Consider the following 24117-nt stretch of genomic DNA (forward strand, 5'->3'; position numbering starts at 1 on the left):
ATTTAGATTTTTATCTCCTTTGAGCACTGTTACGTTTACAGAAGTTTTTCCTATGTATTTCATTTTCTTAGGTGCACTATGGTTATTTCTGCTAAAGTCTGCAAAAATACAATTACATTATTACTTAAATGTTTATGTAATTACAATATGATAGAATTTCTTCATTTAAAAGAAATGTATGTTACATTTATCATTTCTTTACTATATTCAAGCAATTATTCAATTTGACCACAGCTAGAAGAAGTGTAACAGCTTGAATAAGAGTATATGACCTGCTTTTGTTGAAATACTCACCAGTGACATCTTACTTTTGATTAAGTAAGGAAGAGATATATGCAAGAACAGTGTTTCTATACACTTTATTTCCTGACTGATCTTATTGTTTACATAAAAACCTTGCTGTTTCAATTTTTACAATATAAGCCTGTTGGTATGCTGCCACTTCAGTAACTGAAAAAAAAAAAAGAATTACAGTTGAAGATGGCTGTATAGGTAATACAAAATGAGCAATATGCTTTTTTTTTTTAATTTTGCAGGACATTAAGAGATATGTTTATGTAAGAAGGAAAGTATATTGAAAGCTGGTGTAGTGATAGATTTCTTTTAATGCCTTTTCTTTTAAAGGCTTAATTTAAAACCTTGTAGAACTAATGTGACATCAGGATAATATAAAATTCAGTATGCCAATTTATTACTACTCTGATATAAGAGAGAATAGAGTGTCTTGTAACTTCAAGTGTGAAACTGAACTTGACAGTCTCAGGAATCAAGCAAATTTATTTTGCACCTGTAGCTCTTTACTCAAAGTAGTGTCCAGTTAAACATCTAAATAATGTGAATCTGTGGAGTGTTGCTGTTTTTTTGATCAGTCATAAAGTATCTTAATTTTTTTACTATCAACGCAGAATAAAATAAGTAGCCCTTCACAACAGTGAGTTCAATTAAATCTTCCTCAGTTCTACCCTGTAATTCTACCATTTTACCAACCCTTCTATTGGCAGTGTTACTTGCAGAGACGTCTTTAATTTTTGAAATTTTGGTATGTTTTATTTCTATCTAAAAGATTTTTTAATATATAATTTTTAGTGTTAATAAAGTACATGTACACAGTGCCTTCTGGTTCACATTTTCATAGTTTTTATCCAGTATACAAAACACATTTTTAACAGTGTACAAAAGCTAAAGTGAAATGCTATTTATTTTTATTATTCACTTATAAAAGTAATGTTTATTTCATATGAGATTAATATGATACAAATATGTACTATGGCATTATGCATCTGGAAGTGTTTTGGCCTGGTGTATCATTCTCTTTAAAAATGCTTATGCTTGAACAAATTTTTGCTCCTGCCTTTAATCATGCCATTCTTTGTAAGTCTTGCAAAGCCTTTAAATTCATTTTGGTATTTATATTCATTAGCATTAGGGTATAGTCTTCTAAACTACATATTTTATTGAAAATATTACTTTCAACTGGTTGTGATGCTTGTAGAAGACAGCATCTGGGGAGTGGACTAAAATCACCGTCTCCTTTAGTTTCAGCACAGCCTCTACACACACACATTGACTAATAAAACTGGCATTACTGCTTAGGTGGAGGGTCACAGGTTCCAGGAGTCCTTCCACAGTGTAACATGCGTGTAACAGAGTGACAAAACTTTGGCCCTGAGTTGGGGAAAATTAGGTGAGAAACAGGAAAAAGTAGGTTTTATCTTTGTTTACAGGACTGAAGCACACACAGGTTAAAGGAGTTTGCCTGAAGTCACACAGGAAATCTTTGGCAAAGCTGGGAACCTTGCTAGTCTCAAGCCTGGTCTACACTTAACGATTTGATGGTATAAATATACCAGCAGCTGAATTCTATCAGCAGTTGTTCTCAGGAAGGAGGCAGCTCGTGCTTGCACAGCAGCATTGTTTTTTTCTCTGAGAAATTGTAAAATGAAGTGTTTGATGTTTTTAGAAGGCATTCTTGTAGAATAAGGTCTTTCCACTCCTTTCAGGAATTAATTGGTATATGCAACCACCAAGGTTAAGCATCTGTGTATAAAACAGAATGCCAGCTCTTCAAGGGACTGTATTCACATTTGAAAATAAACTAAAGGCAATTCCTGACTAATGTTATTTTTTCTTATTGTGGTATTAGTGATTAAAAGACTGATAAATAGTCCTAAATTCACTTCTGATTTCTTTTGTCTTAGATTTATACACTTGAAAATACCACAGAAAACCTTTGACCAACTTTTAAATACAGACAAATGTGTTGACATCAAACAAATAAATAAATTTGAAAGCTACTAAGCTGGAATCAGCAAGTCTATAAAGTAGTTAAGATTGTTTTAAAGGCTGTTTTGAATTTTTCTATATCTTCTTTAATTTCTCCAAAGATATGGAGGTTGAGTTACATTTTCTGTATGTTAAGCAGTTTACTTAAGACCTATGTGATGCTTCTGAAGCATATAGTGTCCAGTGAAACTGAGTAAGTAAACAAGTGACTGCTATCACCCTGTGCTAAAAAAATGCTTTTGTGTTTTAAGAATTTTAGAGTTCATATATCTGAGTGGATAAGTTGTGACAAATTTATAGGTCTGTTGTTGTTGCTTGGATAACCTTAAAAATTATCAACATCGTCAATGTTTTCCTTTATAAAAGCATGCCTCTCTTCCTGCCTGCCAAGTGGATAACTGTGCTAACAGGTTTTTGTATGTTTATTCTTTTTTGTCACTAGCATCCAAAACTCTTATTAATAGTATGCTACGGGACCCTTCTCAGATTCCAGATGGAGTTCTAGCAAATCAAGTCTATCAGGTATTAATCACAGTTGTCTTTTTTTTTTTTTTTTCCTCTGGCAATGCTGTTATCTGCCTAACAGAGTAAAAGATTTTAAACCTCATTTAATTACTGTCATCATAAACTATCACTGAGGTCAGGGTGCACCATAAATGGCAATGCAATATTTGTGAGGGGAGCATTTCACTTTTTAATAGCTCGCTTTTATAGTGAATAAAAGCATGCAGTTTTTGTTTTCTGTGATTAAATCTGAATAGCATCTGATAGCCTTTTTGAAGAAAAGTAATTACTGTTTTTAAGATACTGTTTAACTGTAATGTTTTTGTAGTTGCCCATCACTATACTACTTCTCTTATTTGTCTGCAGTGTACTGTGAATGACTGTTGTTATGGACCACTGGTGGACTGCATCAAACAGTATCCTTTCCCATAAAATTTTAGGTGCACAATTGACGAGCTTAGACTGTGTGGAAGAGATGTGTCTAGCTTTAACCTGACATAAAGTTCTGCTTCACAAACCACGTTTCATACTCCTCTGTTTTACGTTCAATCAGCTAGAGGGTCATTGCAGAGCTTTCGCTTACACCGCTTAACAAAAATCAGATGGACCACGGGAAGTTGTCAGTTTGGTGGCTGCACATTCATATGCCTGATTGAACCTCTTTGGTTTTGATTAGTTGAAATGCATGTCTGGTTTTCTATTAAGAGTAGTTGACCCTGCTTTGAGCATTGGGGTTGGACTACATGATCTCTGGAGGTACCTTCAATCTCAAGTATTCTGTGATTAAATTAGTAAGTTGCACAGACAATGTTGAACATTATGGCAGTGCTTTATTATGAATATGAATTTTAATTAGAATGTTTTCAAGTGCAGTTCAGGTTGTGATAGATTGACTGATTAGCACTTTTAAACTCATACCTAACCTTCCAATGTAGTTCTTTTATTTTTTTTATCTTAAAGAAAATGAGTCTGGCTGTAGAAAAAACACTGTGTAGCTTGTATTTTAGGAGCTGGTTTGTGGGGTTTTTTTGATAGTTTTAAAATATTTAGAGATCCTCAGCATCCAGTGAGAAAACTGGGGGAGCTCCACACATTACTGAGTAATCAAGACTAAGTATTTTTTACTGATTTGCTAGGAGTGATTCCCATGACCCCAAACCTATTTTAATAAAGTCCTGAATTAGTAACTCTGTGGTTTCAATCTGTTATTGAAAGAACAGTTTCAAAATCATAGTCTTCTATCACTGAGCAGGTTAGCAAGGCAATTCCCTCCCAAACCCTAGAGAAACCTTGCATAAATCTCTACATCCAGTTTGGGTGAAGATCTGGATTTCACTGTACAGTGGCGGGATAGGAGAGCTACAGTGATGTTTAGTTATGCATGGGAAACAATATTTGTAGTTGTGATACATGTGGTGGTTACCTCTTGAAAATATGTTCTCTCTGCTAAAATATTTGCATGGATTCTACTGTTTCATTTAAGTTTAACAGCAGCAGGATAGAGTTCTAATTGTATTTGTTTTGTTTTTAATCATGTTCTTAGGTATTCATTGAGACTCTCTTCAATGTTAAACGTGACTTTCTTAAAGTGGATGAATGTAATAAGTTGAACTTTTGAAAAGGTTGTTGATCATTAATTTTCTTATCCAAAATTTGATACTTTAGGATTAGTATTATTGGTGATGAACAATCTGACTAAACTCTTCACAGAGTTTTCTGAAAGAGTTATGAACAATTTTTAAGAATAACTTGACTGCAGTCTAAATGGTCTTCCCTATCGTCTCCAGATTCTGGTTCGAGATAAGTTATTGAATATACAGTGACATCAGTGAGAATAATCAGGAGATTTTCAATTCCATTTTGGTACAGAAAAGTTTAAGACTTGGCTGTATGAGTGCATTATCTGCAAGTATGTTGCTGAATTAGATGTTAATATTGAGGTGCATAAAATAGTTAAAAATCAATTTAAAGTTAAGGTTTTAAAAGCATAATGTCTTCTGAAGGATTGCATATTGATTTTAAATATAACTATCTAATTGTATATGCATGGACTAAAGTATGAAGTCAACCTCTTCGTAAATGCCAAGAGGCTATTTTTCAGTAATAGTTCAGATGCTTACGGGAAACTAGGCTGCTAGATTGCATGAGTAGAAAATGGCTTGTGAGGTTATTTACAAGTTTTGCCCCATGGTCATTGCCACACATCAATAACAGGTATTATTATAGACTAAGTCTAAGTGTTTCTGCTTATGGTGCATTATAAATTCTGTTTGCAATATTTTTTCTTGCATTTTTGGCATTCTTCATTTGTCCCCATTTTTGTACTGTAACTGCTAGTACAGTTTAACATAATATATAGCTTCAATTGATAAAAACTATAGATATGTGAAATGATTCCTTGCAATTAGCTTTTTTTGCTGTTCAGCATAAAATATTGGTATAATTTAGGTAATCAGCTGTAATGGGAAGATGATCTGTAGTTTACATTTGCAGAAGTTATTCTAAATAAAATCAGGAATTTAATTGTTTTTAATGTAAGATCCTTTATTGTGATGTTCCATGAGGTTCTTCTTAAAAGCTTCCAGAATAGAACTTTGACCTCTGGGCAGATACATTAAAAATGTTTGATGTGATGACTTTTTTTTTACATATTGCTAAGAATAGCACATTGGATCAACAGGCTGTCAGTGAAGTGAAAAGGACTTTGCTGTAAAATATTATTTCATTCTTCTCTGACATTAGTTCATGCTTCTGAAAAATCAATGAAAAGGGTGTTTTGTTACAGTAAGATGTTTCAGATGGATTTAGTGCCTCTCAATTTCAGAATATAAAGAGAAAGTTTATTTCATTCTTTACTGAATTAGAGAATTGATGCATTAATCATTAAAGAATAACTTATAAGCTATTTAACCATGTGTTTTAAGCTCACACTTTATTTTAATTTGGGGGACAGGGAGCAAAAATAGCAATATTGCCCTTATATATATACCAGGTAAGTATGATATAATGGGTTTAAATTTTGTAAAATGTATTCTGATGCTGTATACAGTAGTCTGATTTTCACAAAGTGCTAAATGCCTCTGCCCTGTAAGGAATTTCAAAAATTAGAGTTCAAATCTTTGATCACTCTGAAATGAAGGTGAAGGCCAGTAAGCTTTATAGTGAATTATTTTACCTATGATATTTTTCCGAATTTGTTTCTTTTCCAATGTAATCTTCTATTTCTTAACCTAAAGCTATCAGTGCTATTGGGCATGAGCATGAAGTCTTGCTGCGAGAAATGCTTTTGGAAAAAAATCTCTCTTTCATAGGTAAGAATCAGTGGTAGAGGCTAGCTAGTGGATCCTTAACTTTAAAGATTCCAGTGACTGTTTACTTAAGAAAAAAATAAGTCTCAACACTCTTTGTATTAGGTAGTAAAAGAAGAGTAAAAAATGATTGATGCTGTACATGATATCTTTTATTGATTTAGAACTGAGCAGGAACTCAGTTACCTAATACCCTATATATACAGCACATGCACAGGCTTGCAATTAATATTTTATAGAATAAGTAGCTGAAAAAAAATGCTTTAATATCTGCTGCAGTATTACTTTTGGTGTCATGAGATATTAGCCATAATCTAGGCCTTATGAGACTTAAGAGGAAGCATAAGAAATATTAGCTTCAAAATGCTTTCTGTATAAAGGACTGCTAGAAGATTCACTCACTTTGCTTTCTGTGCAGTTTCTGTTGGATTTTTTGCCCCTGCTTCCCAAACAATGAAAGTGTCTATTGAAAGTTATTTTGAGGATTAATTAAAGTTATTTTCTTTCTCTTTTTTTCTTTTAGCGTGTACTACATTTCTTGTGTATAAGTGCCATTAAAACAATCATTAGTATTTAAATGATCAGTTCTATAGTGATAATAAACTTAGTATTGACTTTTTAAATCTTGGATTCCTTATGTGATTAGATAATAACAAAGTGAAATGCTGTCTTTTTACAGTTGAGTGTTATACAAAGTTCGTATAATTAAAGAGTTTTACTGGTAAAACCAGTAAAATTAGTAGAGAACTTTAGGAGATCTCTCCTAAAGCTAGACTCAGGGTAAGATTTTGGAAAACTTTTAACAAATTTAAGAAATTAGAAAGAATATTAAGATTTTTAGGTTTGTCCGCATGATTAAAAAACAGAGTGTGCTCTTTTATTTTAGTTATTCCTATCTTTTTACATTTTTCTCCATTACATACAAACTTCCAAATGATTCTATGAAAATGAGAGAAGGCTTGTGGGTGTTTTTTTGTTTTTTTTTTTTTTTTTTTTTTTTTACTTTGCTCAAAGAGCAGAGATAATAGGATTAAATTGTAATTGGAGAGACAATATTGAGTTAAAATACTAAACAGTTCTATGAACAATAAGTATAAAACAAGCTGCCAGGGAAGGTTATGGAATCACCTTCAATGAAAAATTCAAGGCAAGACTTGACATTCATCCATCAAAGTTGGTAATGAAATAAATCCTGTCACGATACAAGGGAATGGACTAGATGACTCACTAATGGATCCTCAACCCAACAATTATCATTTTTTTTGGCTTGTGCAAGCTTGTGTTGTACACAAATCAGATTTAAATTTTAATGATTCATGACCTTGGGTAAGCATCAATTTTGCCTTTAGAAATAAGCTCTAAGAAATTTGTACTGTCAGTTCAAAATACCTAGAATGGGTTAACTTGTCAACATACAGAGATATAAATAAGATGGATTAATTTATTGTTTATGTTTTATGCATAGTGAAGCATTGTTTACTCATGATGTAAGATGTTTTAACTGTTTTTATTATATCTTTCCATTGAATGTGTCTCAGGTTCTGGGTTTGATTTAAAAAAAAAAAAAAAAAAGCTTTTCCTTAGTATCTGCAAGATGAACTTTACTGTATTTACTGAAACCCCTGCAGTAAAATGTTTCCTTTCTCAAAAATTGCATCCAAAACTACTTGAAGAAAACCCCTGGAAAACAGAAGAGATGATTATTTCCTAAAGGTCAACAGATTCAGGCTTTATCTGGCTTTCCATCTGAGTAAGATGGAGTTCTGGTGTTGGAGATGGCTTGTGCTGTACTGACAAAACTATTACTTTTTAATCCATGTATTAAAGAAACAATTCCTGCTGCCATTTTCCATGTTAGTGTAGTACTCCAGTGTACTATTCTTCTAGAATAGCAATTTTTTTGTTACAGCTATGTTTACCTGGGCAATAGAGAGTATATTGCAGAAGAAAAAAGCCTAGCAACATTTAGGGTCAGGAATAAAATTTGTTTCTAAAGGACGTAGCTTTCAAAGCATACAGATCAGAAGTAACACCTTCAGATTCGCCCAGAAATTGACTGGAAACTTAAACAAACTGATATTTTTTGTATTTTAGGAATGCATTGTTCACGAGAAGCACATCACTTCCTCTCTACATCAGAAACGCAGTTCTCAAGTCTTTTCTGTTTTGCTTGAGATTTACAGAATCAATGGAAGCATTCTCTCAGAACAGGCTAACAGCCTTCCCTTCCTCACTGGTTCACTTGCCTTGCTGAAATGCCAGGAATTTCTAGGTTATACGTAGGATCTGATTTCATCTTTTCATGTCTTTGCCTACCCCAGAATATATTAGGAAAGCTTCTAGCTATAATGGGAAGGTATATAACCGACCTTTCTAGAATCTTAACCTCCTTTCGCTCCCACTATGGTGTCCCTCAGTAGCCTGGATATAAATCATGAAATCTGTTTAGTGTTTTCTGCTGTAATCTTCAATGTGCAGCTACTGCCTATTGATGCACTAATAGAAGAATGTTTTGCTTCCTTGTTACATCCAGAGGCTAGTATAAGAAAAATGATGAGTTTACTGTAACTCAATCATAACCATTTAATACAAACCTCCAGATCTGTTGGAAATCTAAACTAATGGACAACATGTGGACAAACTTAGGGCCGTTTCAACATAATTTTCAAATCTGAGGATGAAGAGATGTAGCTGCTGTTGGCTGGCTTTCAAGCAGTTGTTAAGTCATTCTCTTGATCCGTACAAGAGCTAAAAGATATTTTAAGGTGTGCATAAGGCTTCTATACCAATCTAAGGCTTCTATACCAATCTGAAGCATTCCTGGGCTAAAAAGTTTGAACTTCCTTTTGATGAGGTTTTGGCTTAAAGAATCTTTCTGGTGATTTTGGGGACCTTCTGTAACTCCTTTTTTCTTTTTCTTTTTATTTTTCCAAAGTTACAAAGCTTCATAATAATTGAAGAATCAGTAATATATAATTATTTTCCTGTGTGTGATTGTCAACTCACATCAATAATAAAGGTGTTTTTTAAATATATTTTCACTGTTTCTCATAATGCAAAGTGTTAAGAGAAACCGAGGCAAAACTTTCCAAAACAAATTTAAAGCAGAAAATATATTGTGTCAATCCATGTGTTAAATCATTTCAAAAGTAGTCAGACATCCTTGAAAAAAGAGTCTGCTGGAGAGTATAAAGGTAATGCCGATGCAAACTCCATCTCAGACACTTGCAAAATTGACCTATCAGCAGATGCAAAAACATTTCTCCTGGTTTCAATGTGGAGGGTTTTTTTATGTTTCTTTAAGGTAAATTTCCTTAAATTTGTGACACTAGCCTTTGTTAGATGTGATGGAAAAGTCTGAACATTCTGTTGCCATTTGTGTGTCCCCAAATAATTAAAGTTTCTTCTAGACTTCTTGTCTAGAAGAATGAAAGTCTTTTCCAGACTGCCTTAAACAATTGAGAGCAGGTCACAGTTAAATAGAGCTGGATGAAACTGGGTTATGTTTTATTTTTATCAAGATTAAGAAATTACTTAGAATAATCATTTGTTTTCATAATATGATGTAAAAATCTTTTCATAGGTTCTGTTAAACTAGAACCTTGTCAATCTAAACATATTTTATCCATATAACAATTTAATTTTGAAAGTAGCCAACAATCAAGTCTGGCTGCAAATCCTAGAAAAGTTTAATAGCTGACCAGGTGATATTAAGAAATGTTGGATTCCAAAATCATGTATTTACAATGTAGTGTTCCTACTGTGAATAAATGCTCTCAAATTTCAAAAGAAATACCACAGCTATTAAAAAGAATAAACAGCTATTGCAGTTTACACTTAAAATGTATGTACAGCATTCCAGAATTACTGGTGTCCTGCTTGCAGTATTAGTTCATTATATAAAAATATACCTCAGACTTTTATTTTTCAGTAAGGAGGGGGAGTGAAGTTTGCTTTAGGCAGTTTTAAAATATTTTTATTTCTAAGAGTGTATGTTTATCTTGTTATTAAAACGTTGCTTGGACTCAAACTGCTGACCTTTCAAGATATGCACAAAGTATTCTAAAACTGAGTTCTGAACATTGGCCGTGAAACTACTGTCCTAACCTGATAAATGGATTGGAAATAAGCTACCCAACAGTGAGAATGGACCATTAATTTTAATCAAAGGTGATGTAGAAAGGCGAATGGGATGCATGACAATGTCAACAGCCCAGTAGGTGTTAAGGGGCTACACAGCCTTACTTGTTACTAGGTTGTGCCATTAGTTGAGCTTCGGTGAAGACAAAAAGCCATGCCTGGAATTGAATGACCAGGTCACTCCAAAATCTAATGGTGTTTCAGAAATACCAATGTAATGGTATTGGAAATCAAGGACAATAGTTTAAAAAATAGTGAGGGCTTGCCTTCTCCTTTTTTTTCTTCTTTTTTAAAGAAAGCATCCTTTTTGTTTTGTTTTGTTTTCTTTCTCAATTATTTTTTGAAATATTCAGTTTTAATATTCAGAAGCAATAGAGTTGTATAGTTAATGTTAAGAAAATTTCTAATTTATTTTTTTTATATTCTGAAATTGGTTAAATTATATTCAGGAGGCAGGAAAAATTAAAATCATGTCTTCCGTCTGTTAGATTTCTGGAAGAAGATTTTCTTCTTCTTTTATTTATTTATTTGTTTGTATATTTAGCATCCCCGTGCTAACATTAAAACAAAACTAAGAAGGCAGCTACAGTATTCTACGTTTGTGGTGTTGGTAGGATTAATCTCAACAGCTCCCTAATGTGAGAAGACTCTTCTTTCAATCAGCAAATATATCTCTTTATTTTGAATATTTGGGGGTTATAAAATACTGTATGACAGCTTGAATTAATGATGTTTATAATGAAGACATAAAAATGCAGGGATGACAAAGAAGCATTTTTATATCCATGCTTCAGGTTTTCTACGAAGGTTCATTTAATCTGACACAGTGTTGCATGCATAAGAAAGATATGTATGAGTGCATTAGTAATTCTTACACTCTTATTTAAAATAAAATTAATTATACTGCTGTCTAGTTAATAGAATAGTTTTATAAACAATAGTTCTTGTTCTCTATATATAGCTGAAGATCAGCTTCGTGCAAAAGGTTATGACAAAACACCAGACTTTATTTTAGAAGTGCCAGTAGGTAAGTCTTTTAAAAGAATTTTTATTATTTTATTTTGTGTAGAAGTGTCTATGTTAAAATATTACAGCTACTTAAGACATACAAAAGTATATTATAGGATACAATATTACTCTGTTTTTTCAGTGTTTACCCAATAATTTTAACAACTTCTACTTTGTGTGAGAGTATTACCCATAATACAGGTAAATATAATATTAATATTTTCTCCTCAGTCTCTGCACATTTTTGTCACAAAGTCATAAAAAAGAAAAAAGAAAAAGAAACAATAGGAACCCCCAAATCCTCACTCCCTCTAACTTGCTCAGCCCACTTTATGATGTGAAATCTGAAATACCTATAATTGTCTTAAACTTTAAGGCACAATCAAATGCAAAGCATTCTTAAAGTAATACCATTACACCTCTAGGTCACTGTGTAAAGGTTTGTCATCGTGCAGTCACTCTCATGCCATCACATTGCATCTAAATACAACTCAGTAGTTCTCTATTTTTTTTTAAAAGCCTGCATTAACAGGAAGCAAGAAGGAATAAAAGTGGGTAAAAAGGTCATGCCAAAGTTCATCTACATCTTCTGGTCTTTAGGCCATATAAGAAGGTAAGATGACCTGTTGGCTGGGCCATGGAAGAAAAACGTGCATGTTGTCCAAGTGTAAAGGATTCTTAATGATCCTTTGTAAATCGACTTTCATACAAAAAGACTTCTGATTCACCTGCTTAGAGCACAACACCTGTCTGTGCGGATGTCTACCGGTGGGTGTGTCAGAGGAAATAAAAAGGTGAAAGCTCTCTGCAAAAGTCATGTGCATGGCTACCTTCTTTTGTTCTTTGTTTTGACAACAGTTGGAATTATTACAGATAACCGATACATGCATTGGTATAAGGAATTGAGTGTGTACTGTGAGAGACTTTGTCTCATCCTAAGCAGTTTTTCAGATACCATCTTTCACCACAATAATCTCTCTTATCCAATAGTTAAACAACTATGTATATGAGAGTCTTCTGAAAAGTTTTTAAAGACCTCCTTAGCTCGGTAATGGTATTCCACATTGCCCTAATGGAGAATGGATGATGTTTTAGAGCGATTGTCATGATTTCTTCTTCAAAATTCGATTGTCAGTGTCAAAGAGGATTTTCCCCAAAAAAGAGCATTTTATTAATATTGCAAAATCAAGTCTGCAAAAAAATGAGGGAGGACACCAATCAGTGCAAATCCCAGAGTATCCCAGAAACAGAAATTCCAAATTATATTTTTCACATAACCCTCCTTATACCTAAATTCTTCTTGCTGAAGCAGTTTTGATTTCGCAAAAGTAAGGAAGCAGATATATATCTATGATAACCTTTCTTGCTGTTCTCACACCTTCCACTCTAGACTAAGAATTTTCTGTCTTTAGTGCCTTAGCTAACTGTTCTTGATATTCACCAGTCTTCAGTTCCTTACCTGACAACTCCTTTCCAGCAAAGTAAGGGTGAAAATAGGATGAAATTGCACCTTAGTCTAGTCTCTCTTTCTTTACATTCTGCATGTTTTAGAATAGATGTGAATATCTAGAACAGGATGTAATTAAACTTAAATTGAGACACTTATCAATTAAAATACTTTGTGGGGTTTTTTTTGAAAATGTCACGTGCATATTCAAAAAATATTTTTACAAATATGTAACCTGTTGCAAGCATGAATTATGTGGTAGTTTGGGGGTTAAATAAGGTATTCCCAAACACATTCTTACAGGCTGTTGAGTTTGATTTTCACAGTTCACTTTATTTTCTGCTGTCACCCTAGCTGTTGAAGGACACATAATTCACTGGATTGAAAGCAAAGCCTCATTTGGTGATGAAAGTAGCCACCAAGCCTACTTGCAGGACCAGTTTTGGAGCTACTGGAATAGGTACATTACTGTTATTTTTCCCTATAGATAAGTAAGAATACGTTTTTTTAAAATAAGTTACTGTAAAAAAAAAAAGCATAAAGTGCTCATGACTTTTATTAAGCCATGTGAATAGAATACATGTTACTAATCTGACATTTTGAATTTGATTAATTAGTATGTCAAATTGGAATGCTGAAATATTTGTGACAAATTCATATGATAATGCTAACGTGTCAGATATATATGGTGATTTTACAGTGATGCTGGAAAACAGAATAAGCTGGTTTGGTACAGAAGCTGTATTTCAGTTTGTTTAGTACTTGACTGAAGGAAGATTCAGTAACGTTTTGTAATACTTGCAAGGTGCCAAACTTGTTCTAAAATCTTCACAGTCTAACAAGTGTGGTTTGTATGTAAAGAACTTTATTGCTTATTGTCAGTGTATCTAAATCGTTTCACTTTTTTTTCATAAAACATTTTTGGTACATTATCTACATGTAACAATAATAATACATTCTTTTCAAGCTAAAAAAGTATTTACAAGAATATAAGAAGAGAAGTGAGTTATGCTGGACAGAATTTTTGAACATTGATTTTGTTGGTATAAAGATCCTTTAAAGACTGTTAAAATAGTTCTGCTTTATTCTTATAAAGGTTCTTATTGTATATAATGAAGAAGACTTAACACTGGGGAAGACTGTTGTTTAAATCCTACGCAAGATACTCATCTTAATTCTATCTTTGTATGTGGTGGAACACTAAGCAAGGCAGTAAGTGAGGTAAATGCAAGTTTTAATAAAGGATTTGTGATAGCATAGATTAAGAAGCCTTCTTAGTGTTTACAAGGTCATTTCCGTGAAATCTGAGGGTGGTGGAGAAGATGGCACAAACATGTTTGAACATGCAACTAACAACATATGCCAACATCAGTTGCCAGTCTGTGGTGACCATCAGTATTTCAGCTAAATATAAATAATAAATGCCAGTGTGAAAATCGCTAGCCTTAGTGTGGGAAATGCCTTTAAAAGCAGTTTCTATAGGATTCAGCAGAGATAGAAAAACTGTATTTTGAGAATAACACTGTCAGAATGCATGATTATGCTCTGCCAAAACAGTTGTTGGTATGAGGAGGGCCTGCGCTTATTTGATAATCCCAGAGAGCAGTCAATTGGAGAACTTGAACTGAGGTTATGGGAACCTCAGGAAGACTGTCCATTGTTGGACAAAGATGTTGTGCTACAGGAAAATTATAGACAAGAATTTGTGAGATATATAACCAGAGTACGAGACTTAGAAACAATTTTGAGTATATAACAATATCTAGGCAATTCGCGAGAGTGGCAGGAAAGATGCTGATGCAGATGGTGCCGAACTTGCACATCAGTGTAAATGAGTAGCTTAGGCTGTGAGGACCCATTAAATATACTGGCTAGAATATTTTCAGTGGGTATGTGTTTGAGGGGATCCATGATAGTGTAAGAAGAAAGCAGCTCTAAGTGAATTTTAAATAGATAACATGAGTATAAAGGTACAAAGTTGAGGTGGGATGAAAGGTAAATAGACAAGTGGGATGAAGGCATTGATCCATTTCAGATTTGCAGTAAAATTTCTGTTGCAAAGTCGAACTTGTAGTATTTGTCTTTTTGTGCTAAGTCAAATGACTATCTATGTTTTGGCTTGAGCTATAAGGTGTAAAAAACTTGAAAATACTGGGTATCCTTTGAACCTGACATTTCTGAAAGAAACTTCTCTTATGCTTGTATCGGGAACCCAAGACATAGCTAACTTCATTTTAATTTCGATTTTATCATGTGATAATTAATATTGCAACTTCAAAAATAGGATAACACTGAGCTGTTAATAAAGTACCTTTAATGTTGCAAAAGCTAGACTGAATTGAAATAGGGTTCATTAGAAATGTTTTGGAAGTAGTTTTCAGATTTTGCCTAATCTTTTTTTATAGCTATTTTATAGAAAGCAACTAGAAAAACCGGTGATTCTTACATATATAAAGACTTAACATTCATATGAAGGAAACTAGAAGTCTCCTTACTGAGATGTGTTATTCCCTAAACCCAGAATTTAATGTTAGGTTAACTATGGAAATAAGGCATAATTCTGTTTTTTGGGGGGTGTTTTGGTGGCGGTGATTTTGTTTTTTTGTTGGGTTGGGTTTTTATTTGTTTGTTCATTTCAGTTTTTGGTTTTGTTTTGTCATAAACAACTCCTGTTAGTTTTAATTTTGGTACTGCTTGGTTAAACTAACACTATTGCATCTTCTGAAATGAGTTCTGAATTACTACAGCTTCTTCTAATATAATAGCAGTTGGATTAATGAATGCTTGATGACAGATTAGGTTGCATGTAGGTTAGACAGTTAACTTTCATTCCTCTCTGAAACTATTTATATGAAAAGACAAGTGTAGCTGGACAAACTGTGAATCAGTTTTGAATGGTTTAATGAATCAGCCTATCCAAGGATCTCTCAAGTGAGAACCAGCTTCCGAGTCAATTCATATGTACCTGTATCTTTCCTTTCCACCTGAAGGAGGAATCTTTTGGAGAAGATGCATCAGTTCATAACAGATGTATCATGACACTCAGCCCATCCTTCAGGGTTTTGTAAACCTGATCTGTTGGTTGAAGTTAAAGTTCATTTGAAATTGCAGAGAAAAGCTGTAACATCACCTGCTACATGTGGATAGGAATACATGCCTAGATATTTTGAAAGGAGTGAATGTGAAAGGTTTTAGATCTTTTCGATGGAGCTTTTTTTTGTTTCTGTGAAAAGTAAGGGTGAGACTGGAATAGTTTCTGGGTGTTTTTCCACATCTGTAACAGATGTAAATTTAATTCTGCACACAATCTGACTGAAAGCTTTGAACGTAGCTATGGTTTGTTTGCTGTAATGCGTATGTTTCATTAAGTCCTGTAGTCTGTGCTAACTAAATCTGTGAGTGTCTTAAATTGGCCTGTACTGACAGGAAAGAAATGGCACTTTCTCATTTAACAGAACAGCTCCCTAGATTCAGTCAACCATGTCTGTTCACCTCAGTGCAAAAGAACACCTTTTTATTACTCTGAGTTCTGCAGGGACAGCTTAGCAAGGTTTTTTATGGCTCATACATCAATGGTATTGTTAAGCAATTTTCAGTTGCAGTGCTACACTGCAACCTCATCTTCAAATTAAGCTTCACATTAAAAATGCACAAAGTGTACTTTGTCAGTGGGTTTGCACAGTTATAATTTAGGACACTGTTTAGATATTGAGAATTTTCACTGATAAACAGAAAAAAGCAAGTTCAGTCTTGCGTTTTCTCAGGCTGGTTTTGGAGAGTGATGTTTAGGAAAAAGCTATCTTACATACCGAACAAACTTAGTATAAAATGATTCATGTACTCACCGAAACCCTTCCTTCTACCTGTTTGTTCCTCCAAAACAATGGCATCCACCGAGCAGGCTGCAGCTTTCACTGCCACTATGTAAACAAGACAACTGCATGTGCATAACATAACATGCAGTTCAAATAGTAATTAGTGGACACTGACAGTGACTTCCTGTAAGCAGGTATAAACTCAAATACAGCAGTTTACATTTTGTACCTTCTGCAAGCCTGGTTAAGAAATATGTACCTTCTGGAATGTAGTTTCTAGAGTACAAGGAGAAAGCTTGATGCCATTGTTAGCTAAAGAAACTTTACTGTACATGTGAGAGAGAGTGTAGGAAAATGTCATATTTGATACTGATATTAAACTAAAGGTAATTTCACACAGTGAAAGAGAATCATTTCATTCTTTTTGACTAAGAATAGTAAGTCATGCCTGTAGTAAATTCCTTTCCCCCCTTTGCTTGTAGTCTAAATGTCATTATTTTTGTATGTTTTGAAAGAATAAATGCAAGTTTCTCATAATTAATTTTAAAATAGTAGCCACACTTTTCTGAAACCTAAATTCATGGTTAAATCTGTTGTTAATTAATACAATGTCTGCTCTTGAGACTTTGGTTTATAACCAATAGTCTTAGTAATGAAATTATCATAGAGTCCTGTAGAACAAAAAAAGGTCTTTCAGATAAATGTGAAAAGAAAAAATATATATATAGTATTCATTTCAGTTACAAACACATCTGCTCTATTAGTTTCTTTTTGAGAAGAGTGTTCTGTTCATATTCATTTGTAGTTGACTCTAAGAATGAATCATGTGAGCAAAGACTGAATCAGAACATCAAAATGATGCACATTTTTTTATGGTCTACTGTTTAAAATGGTTTGACATAAGTTACTACGAAGACTGCTTAAATAATAATTGTCTGATTGTAGGTGGTAGGGGAAGAGGGAATCATGCTGTGGGCTTATGGATGCCTGTTCTATAGCAGTATCAGTATGATCCAATTGAAAATTGTTTAAAAAGTTGTACTGGTGAGTTGAAAGCCAGTGGTATAACGACTTGGAGGAAACCTTGGGAGTTGCATTTGTCAAGTAGCTAGGAAAACTGTTCATGCATACCCAGTATCCAAAGCTTCATTGGCAGCCCAAACATAAAGAACTGAAAGGTCATTCTTCTTCTTGCAGTATGAAGGTTTGTTGACATATTTTGACACACTGGTACAATGCTGAAAGGTTTTGACCTTACTGCAACACTGAGGGACTTAAGGTTTGTTTAGCTATCTAATGCTCTTAGATTTTCACACATGCTGGATTTTGCTCTGCTGCTTCTTCTCTCCCTCCTGACTCCATTTGAATTAGTAAATTAATCTTAAATAAAACATTGATGTAAACAGAAGAAGGGGATTTATGATGATTTTTGCAACTTAGAACTAGGTATAGATGTTTCTATAAAAATAATTTACTTCTTTTAGAATCTGCCATGCCAACTTGCTCACCGTAAAAGCACTGAGTAAGATAGGTTTGTTTCTAGACAACAAGAATCAAAAGCAGTGAGATGATGCTTTCTACTAGTTTACTGTATTCAGAATTTTAATTTGTGAAGATGATAAAATTCTGTGTTCTCCTCTCAGATATATACATACACACACAGAGAGGCATACCTCTGCACTTCACAAATATTCTAGATACACTTAGCTTATTTCCAGTAAATCATTGCTTTATTTATTTAACAACATAAACAGTATCAAAATCAACATGCAGTTTATGCCTTTTTTTTTTTTTTTTTTTTTTTACCTTAGCACAGAAGTAACATCTTCACATTTTACTGGTCATCACCTCATTCAATAAGGTGACTGAATAACAGACCATGAAGATGTCTTCCATCAAGACCACACCTCATGCCCAGCATCGCTATAACATTAATTGTTGTGCTGATTATTTTAGACTATTTTGTATCAAAACTCCTTCTGTCAAAACAAACAGACCATACTGTATACAGTTTAGTGTTTACAGTTGAATGATTGATATTAGTTAAGTACACATTTTCATGCTTTTTTCTCTCTAAATATTATAATATGGACATCAATGGGATTTTCATTATAATTTACTTCAACCACTGAAGCCTTTTTAACTGCAAGATTGTTACATGCTTAACTTAAAAAGTGGTAAATGAGGCACTATAAAGCTTTATTTAAATTATTTTTCGCCTTATATTTTTCTGTACTGTCTTAAATATTGTCATGTCACGGGAGACTTGTGTAGTGCAGATAGAGCATTTTCAACTTCCATCTACATTACTGGAAGGCTTCAGCTCCAATTTTCGTGGTATTTCTCATTCAGATTAGACAAGCATCTAAGTTTATGTACGATAAGAGCTGACAGCATAGATCCTGCTCTGCTTGCCAAAGGCCTGGTTGCAGACACTCCACTATGTCAAAGAATGTCAACCCCCCACAGACATTACCTTTCAGAATTCCTTGTAATTTTTAATTGACATTTACATCTGACATTTTCAATGTATTTCTTAGTGTTGAGTCTTTATCTATCTAGTAATAGTTAAAAACCAAGCCAAAGCAAAAAGAATCCCTTCCTGTAAACTATGATATCATATATTTTTTTTATTTAACAAGGTCAAGTTGCTAGGCTGAAACTCAAGAATGACCAACTCCCCCTTGCTTCATGTAACTCTATATTTGCTAGTCTAATCCATTTCAAATGACAATTGAGGAGGGAAGTAGGAATATAAAGTGAAATTTAACTCTTAATGAATGAAACACAAGTTTATTATTATTACTATACATCATGCGCAGAAAGGATACAGAGATTTTCAGTAATTTTTTAAGAATTTCTATAGAGATTTCCCTTTGAGTCTGGTGCTTGAATATTGAAAGTGGTATCTTTGCGCCTGTATTCATGTTACATGTACATGCAAACAGCATAATATTGCAAACAAAATGAAGCTGGCAAGTATGTAATTTCGCTGCATGTTGCAAAGTCTGTTGTGCATCCTTCCCTTCAGAAATCTCAAGTTTTCATGTGGTTTAAAATAATAGAAAACAAATAAATTAGTGTGAGTACAATTATCTATCTATGAGAAGTTAGAATGAAGGACTACAGTTGATCATAAATGTCACAAAGCAAAGAAATAGAAGGAGCATTTTGTCACAAATAATGCTTCTTTTCTTCTAATTAGTTAATTTACATTTTACAAATTAAGGGCAAGATTCAGACAGAAGATAATCTAGTAGCATATCATAGCTTTACTGACCTGTATTTGTATATGCCAAATTTAAGTTAATTAGAAATGTAGATGCTGTTTGTTTTATCTGTCAAAAAGCTCATCTTAAAAAAAAATCTAGACACACTTTTTCCCCCAACATTTATCATCTAAATAATAGTCTTGCCAAGATGGCAGCCTCATAATAAACTCTTTTCAGTGGAGTGATGGGTAATGAAGCTTGCTTGTGAAGGCAGCGAAAAATGTTGTCTAGCCAAATGTGTGAATATGATGGCTAGAGAATCAGTGGACTTTCTCAGTCATCAATCTTTTTAGTAGCCTCTTACACATCTGAATATTTTGATAGATGATCTAATAATTGAGTTATCTATCTTTCTAACTATCAGAGTTGCATAAAAATTATTCTCACATGCTATTGAATATTAAATATATTGGGCATCCAGTAAATTTTTCAAAAAAAGGTCCAAGAGGTGGAGGAATTTAGTTGTGTCTTAAGCACACTTCAAAATATTGAATGATAAACTACTATATATAGAGTATAAAGATATTTGTACTAATATAAGAAAAAAGTAAATATTGTCAATAGCTGATTACAAAAATAGGACTCACAGTAAATAAAGCACATAAAACAAGACTGTTGAGGTTAGTGCACAATCTGAGAGAAATTTGAGGTATAAAATGAATAGATTCAATAGTCCCTGGCTGGTTAATGGGCAACATTCACATTTACACACAGCTTCACAAATTCTTTGTGTCTAGGAAATCTTGGCATACAGTTTCACTGCAGAGTCCCAAATTACCTTTCAGCCTCTGTGAGAGTAGTCTCAATATATACTGAGAAGTATGTATTGAAATTGCCCACATTTTGTTTATTCTGTGAGATTGTACAGTGCAGATCTGTGTTTCCAGGGCACAGGATTCTGCTTTCCCAGGACAGTAATCTTGTTTTAAAGGAGACACTTAGGGTATATGGATAAGTTGCATTAAGTACACCATCAGGTGTGTCTTATTAGGGGTGCTGAGTAGCAGAGCAAAATGATTGTTGGTGTTGGTCTGTTTTTTTAAACACTACAGTTCTAACAGGCATTTGTATAATTCTTTATTTCAAATACATTTCTGCTCAAAGGTTTGGGTAAAAATCATCTTAACAGTAAGAAAATCATTTTTAACAAAAAGAAAATAATCATTTTTGGATGAAGAATATTTTCATTTCAAATATTCCTTTTCCCTCTCAGTGTCACCAGTTTGATTTACGTTCCTTCTTGTAAATTCTCGAAAATTGTATGTGGGGGAACTCATCTTCTTTTTAAAAAAGGCAGTTAGTCTAGATTGTATGTTTGTTTTGGTTAAGTACTTTATTTGTAGGTTTCTTAATTACAGCAAGGTAAGAACAAGTATGGTTATGAATAGTTCTCCAGTCAGCAAAGTGAGTTTTCTTTCTTTGTTCAGAACAGGAGTGACCAGGGTATTTGTCTGTGGATACCAAAAAGTTATTCACTCATTGTAGAATTGTAACGGAAAAGGCATGAGAGAGAACTGCTTAAAAGAGAAAAGGAAAGATTGATCTCAAGGAGCTGGATGACCATTGTTTGACAAGTACTTTGTGAAAGTATCATTGGACATTGCCAGTGCCTATGGATCTACAAGCTGAATAAAGACTTGTCTGTCTTACTGACAGCAGCTGTGACTCTCATGCTTAGTAAGCAAAGTTTTTGATGCTCCAGAGTTCTTGTTAAATGTGCATTAGTGGTTTGATACATTTTGGGTAAACGTAAAGCAAGGCACTGAAATAAGATGACTTGAGTATCAAAAATGTAAGACCTCACAATAAAAATGTGGTTCTAAAGTTCCACGCTTATCTTGCAATACTGTATACCTCATGAACACTCCACATTTTTACTTTCAGCAATGCTTACATTAATTTTATGGAACTTTAAATGGCATAAGCATAATTTCACATAAGCATAATTGCACATAATTTTAACCTAGAAATAAGACATTAGGAAACAAATTACAAGAAGAGGTAAAATTATTCAGTCTTGTTACTTGAGGAGTTTTAATATAAAAAAGCTAAAAGTGCATCTGAATATATAAATTAATAAGCAATTAACTGGACTTGATTAACATCAATGTTTGATTTTCTTTATTATATGTGACGACTTCTGACATTAAGTAAATTGGCAGTTATTCTAGTCAGTATTTGTAGCATGGCTACATGAGAACATACCAAGCTCCGATGTATACACAATGTGTTATACAAACTTGTGTATATATTTGTGTGTGTAATTTTAGAATGTTTGCATTTTAATTTGGAAAAGAGATCTTCATTTTCCTCCCCTAATCAAAATAGCAAGAGCATGTGTTTCTTCTGGTTTGTCATTTGATTAGCATGCTCTCATCCATCACTAGTCTTTGATATGAACATCAAGAAATCATGTCTTTTTGTTTTAAATGATAAATATGCCTCTGTCATGATTACTTACAGACATTCCAAGGTTTACATCTGAATTGTCAAAGTGTAACTGCACAGCTTCTCTGATGTGTGACATTATTAGTGAAATAAAGAACTTTTTAATTTGTCATGGATAGATAGGCCTTAGATATTGAAGTTACAAGGCTGTGTTAGCTGTGATGCTGGAAAAAAATCTTCCTTCCTCCAGTGTTTTTCTAAGATTTGTTGTTTATCATCGAGAGACAATCAGCTGCACAAGAGCCTTTGCGGACATTCTTATTTGCGGGGTCCAAGCCTGTCTCTTCAGGTTTCATTATTTAGGTCTGATGTCTAGTTAGCTCGTATCAAAACTAATACCATCTGAAGTACCAGGCTTCCAGTGGTCACACAACCAACATGAAAATTTCTTCAATCTGACTAATATTATTAAAGACAGTATCTCTTTAAACTTGAGCTTTGTTTCAGTGTCTATATCAATTACATCTTGTAAGTGCATTTCCTAGAATGTTTCATTGCTTGTTTCTATAGACGAAGTACATCTGAATTAAATGATATCCTGCACATTTTTAAATAAAAATAGTGAGAATGCAGGCATTTTGTCTAACCTACTAACATTCTTGCTATGTACTGATGCTACTAAGACAAAATACTACTGTATTGCCGGCTTCTCGTTGTTAATATAGTACAGTAAATTAAAACGTTTTTGAAGGTAGACACCTAGATGGATTTTTATCAACTATTTTATCACTTATTTGTAGGAAGAATGGTGTATGTCATGTAAATATGTAATTTAATTTTAGTTCCTATGGAAAGCAAGTGTTCCTTGAAATCTTTGGACTCACTTAAGCATGATAAAATATTATTTCCTGCATTTCTTTTTTGCTTTTGCATTTATTTTGTTCTGAGCTTATTGTGGGCCAATTCATTTTGTGGTATAGTACTGAAATTGAATCTTTGAAATTTACAATTTCAAGATATTGCAATTTATAACCTTTGAAATTTACAAGATAGTTCAGACAAGAGTTCAGTGAGGAATCCCACAAAATGATTTAAAGGCCCATGATCATGATCAGCTTATAAATGCAATACTTTGTAATAGAGTATATATGATATGCTGTAATATTTAGTTGGTTTTTATTATTTTATTAATCTTTACCTCAGAGATGTTGATCACAACATTTTTGATTTAATAAAGAGTATCAATCTGAACCCAAATTCATTTGAATAATAAAATAATGCAAAATTGATCATTTTATTGTACTAATTTCTGACTATTTCTCTGTATTTGGAATGTACTGTTTAGTTGACTTTAAAATAGTGAACAGTATATATATTTCAGGCTCTCTGTAGAAGAGTAATTTTGAAAGTATATTCTCATTTGTTTCAAAAGGAGAAATACTTTATATCCTTTGCAACACAGCTCAATACATTGAGTGGGATTTTGTGACATACAAAGGATGCATGTGAGTTTTTGAGACACTGAAGCTGTAACCCAACTTGAAGAAGACAATGATGGCAGTGAGCTTCTGCACAGAGTTAATCAGCTGCAGAATTTGTAAACTGCGTATGTGTCAAAGTTGAAAATGTTAGCACTCTGATAGAAGCTTGAAAAGGTTAGACCTGATAAAAGCCATCAGCAGTTAAAGAAAGTGATTTATGGGAATGTAATGACACAAAATGCCTCATTTATCACTCATATATAGATAGGTTAAGGTTTCTGTGTCATACTTTAAAAACTTGACCACTTAGAATTGTCAAAATAGGTACTTAATTGCCCATCATACATTTCAGTTTGAATTTCCTTTGCTTGAATTTTGGTGATTTTACTGTTATGCTTCTCATATGGTTCTTTTTAAAGTCATTCATATTTCATATTTATTTCATATTTGTTTCAAATGGTATGCTCAGTG

At 33.3% G+C, this 24117-nt stretch overlaps 1 protein-coding gene across 10 annotated transcripts in view; it reads left to right on the forward strand.

Moving 5' to 3' along the window:
- The window catches only part of CDIN1 (CDAN1 interacting nuclease 1), a 125969-nt gene that overhangs the window by 50495 nt on the left and 51357 nt on the right, over positions 1 to 24117 (forward strand). For 2 of the 10 annotated variants that reach the window (XM_083838769.1, XM_083838773.1), the window contains exons 6-10: positions 2726 to 2805; positions 3154 to 3203; positions 6031 to 6098; positions 11197 to 11262; positions 13045 to 13150. In XM_083838769.1, the coding sequence (XP_083694895.1) occupies positions 2726 to 2805; positions 3154 to 3203; positions 6031 to 6098; positions 11197 to 11262; positions 13045 to 13150 (370 nt within the window). The other 8 variants (XR_014585240.1, XR_014585241.1, XR_014585239.1 and 5 more) reach the window with 8 other exon arrangements.

Source organism: Anser anser (genome assembly GCF_964211835.1).
Source record: "Anser anser genome assembly, chromosome: 5".
Classification (NCBI taxonomy): domain Eukaryota; kingdom Metazoa; phylum Chordata; class Aves; order Anseriformes; family Anatidae; genus Anser; species Anser anser.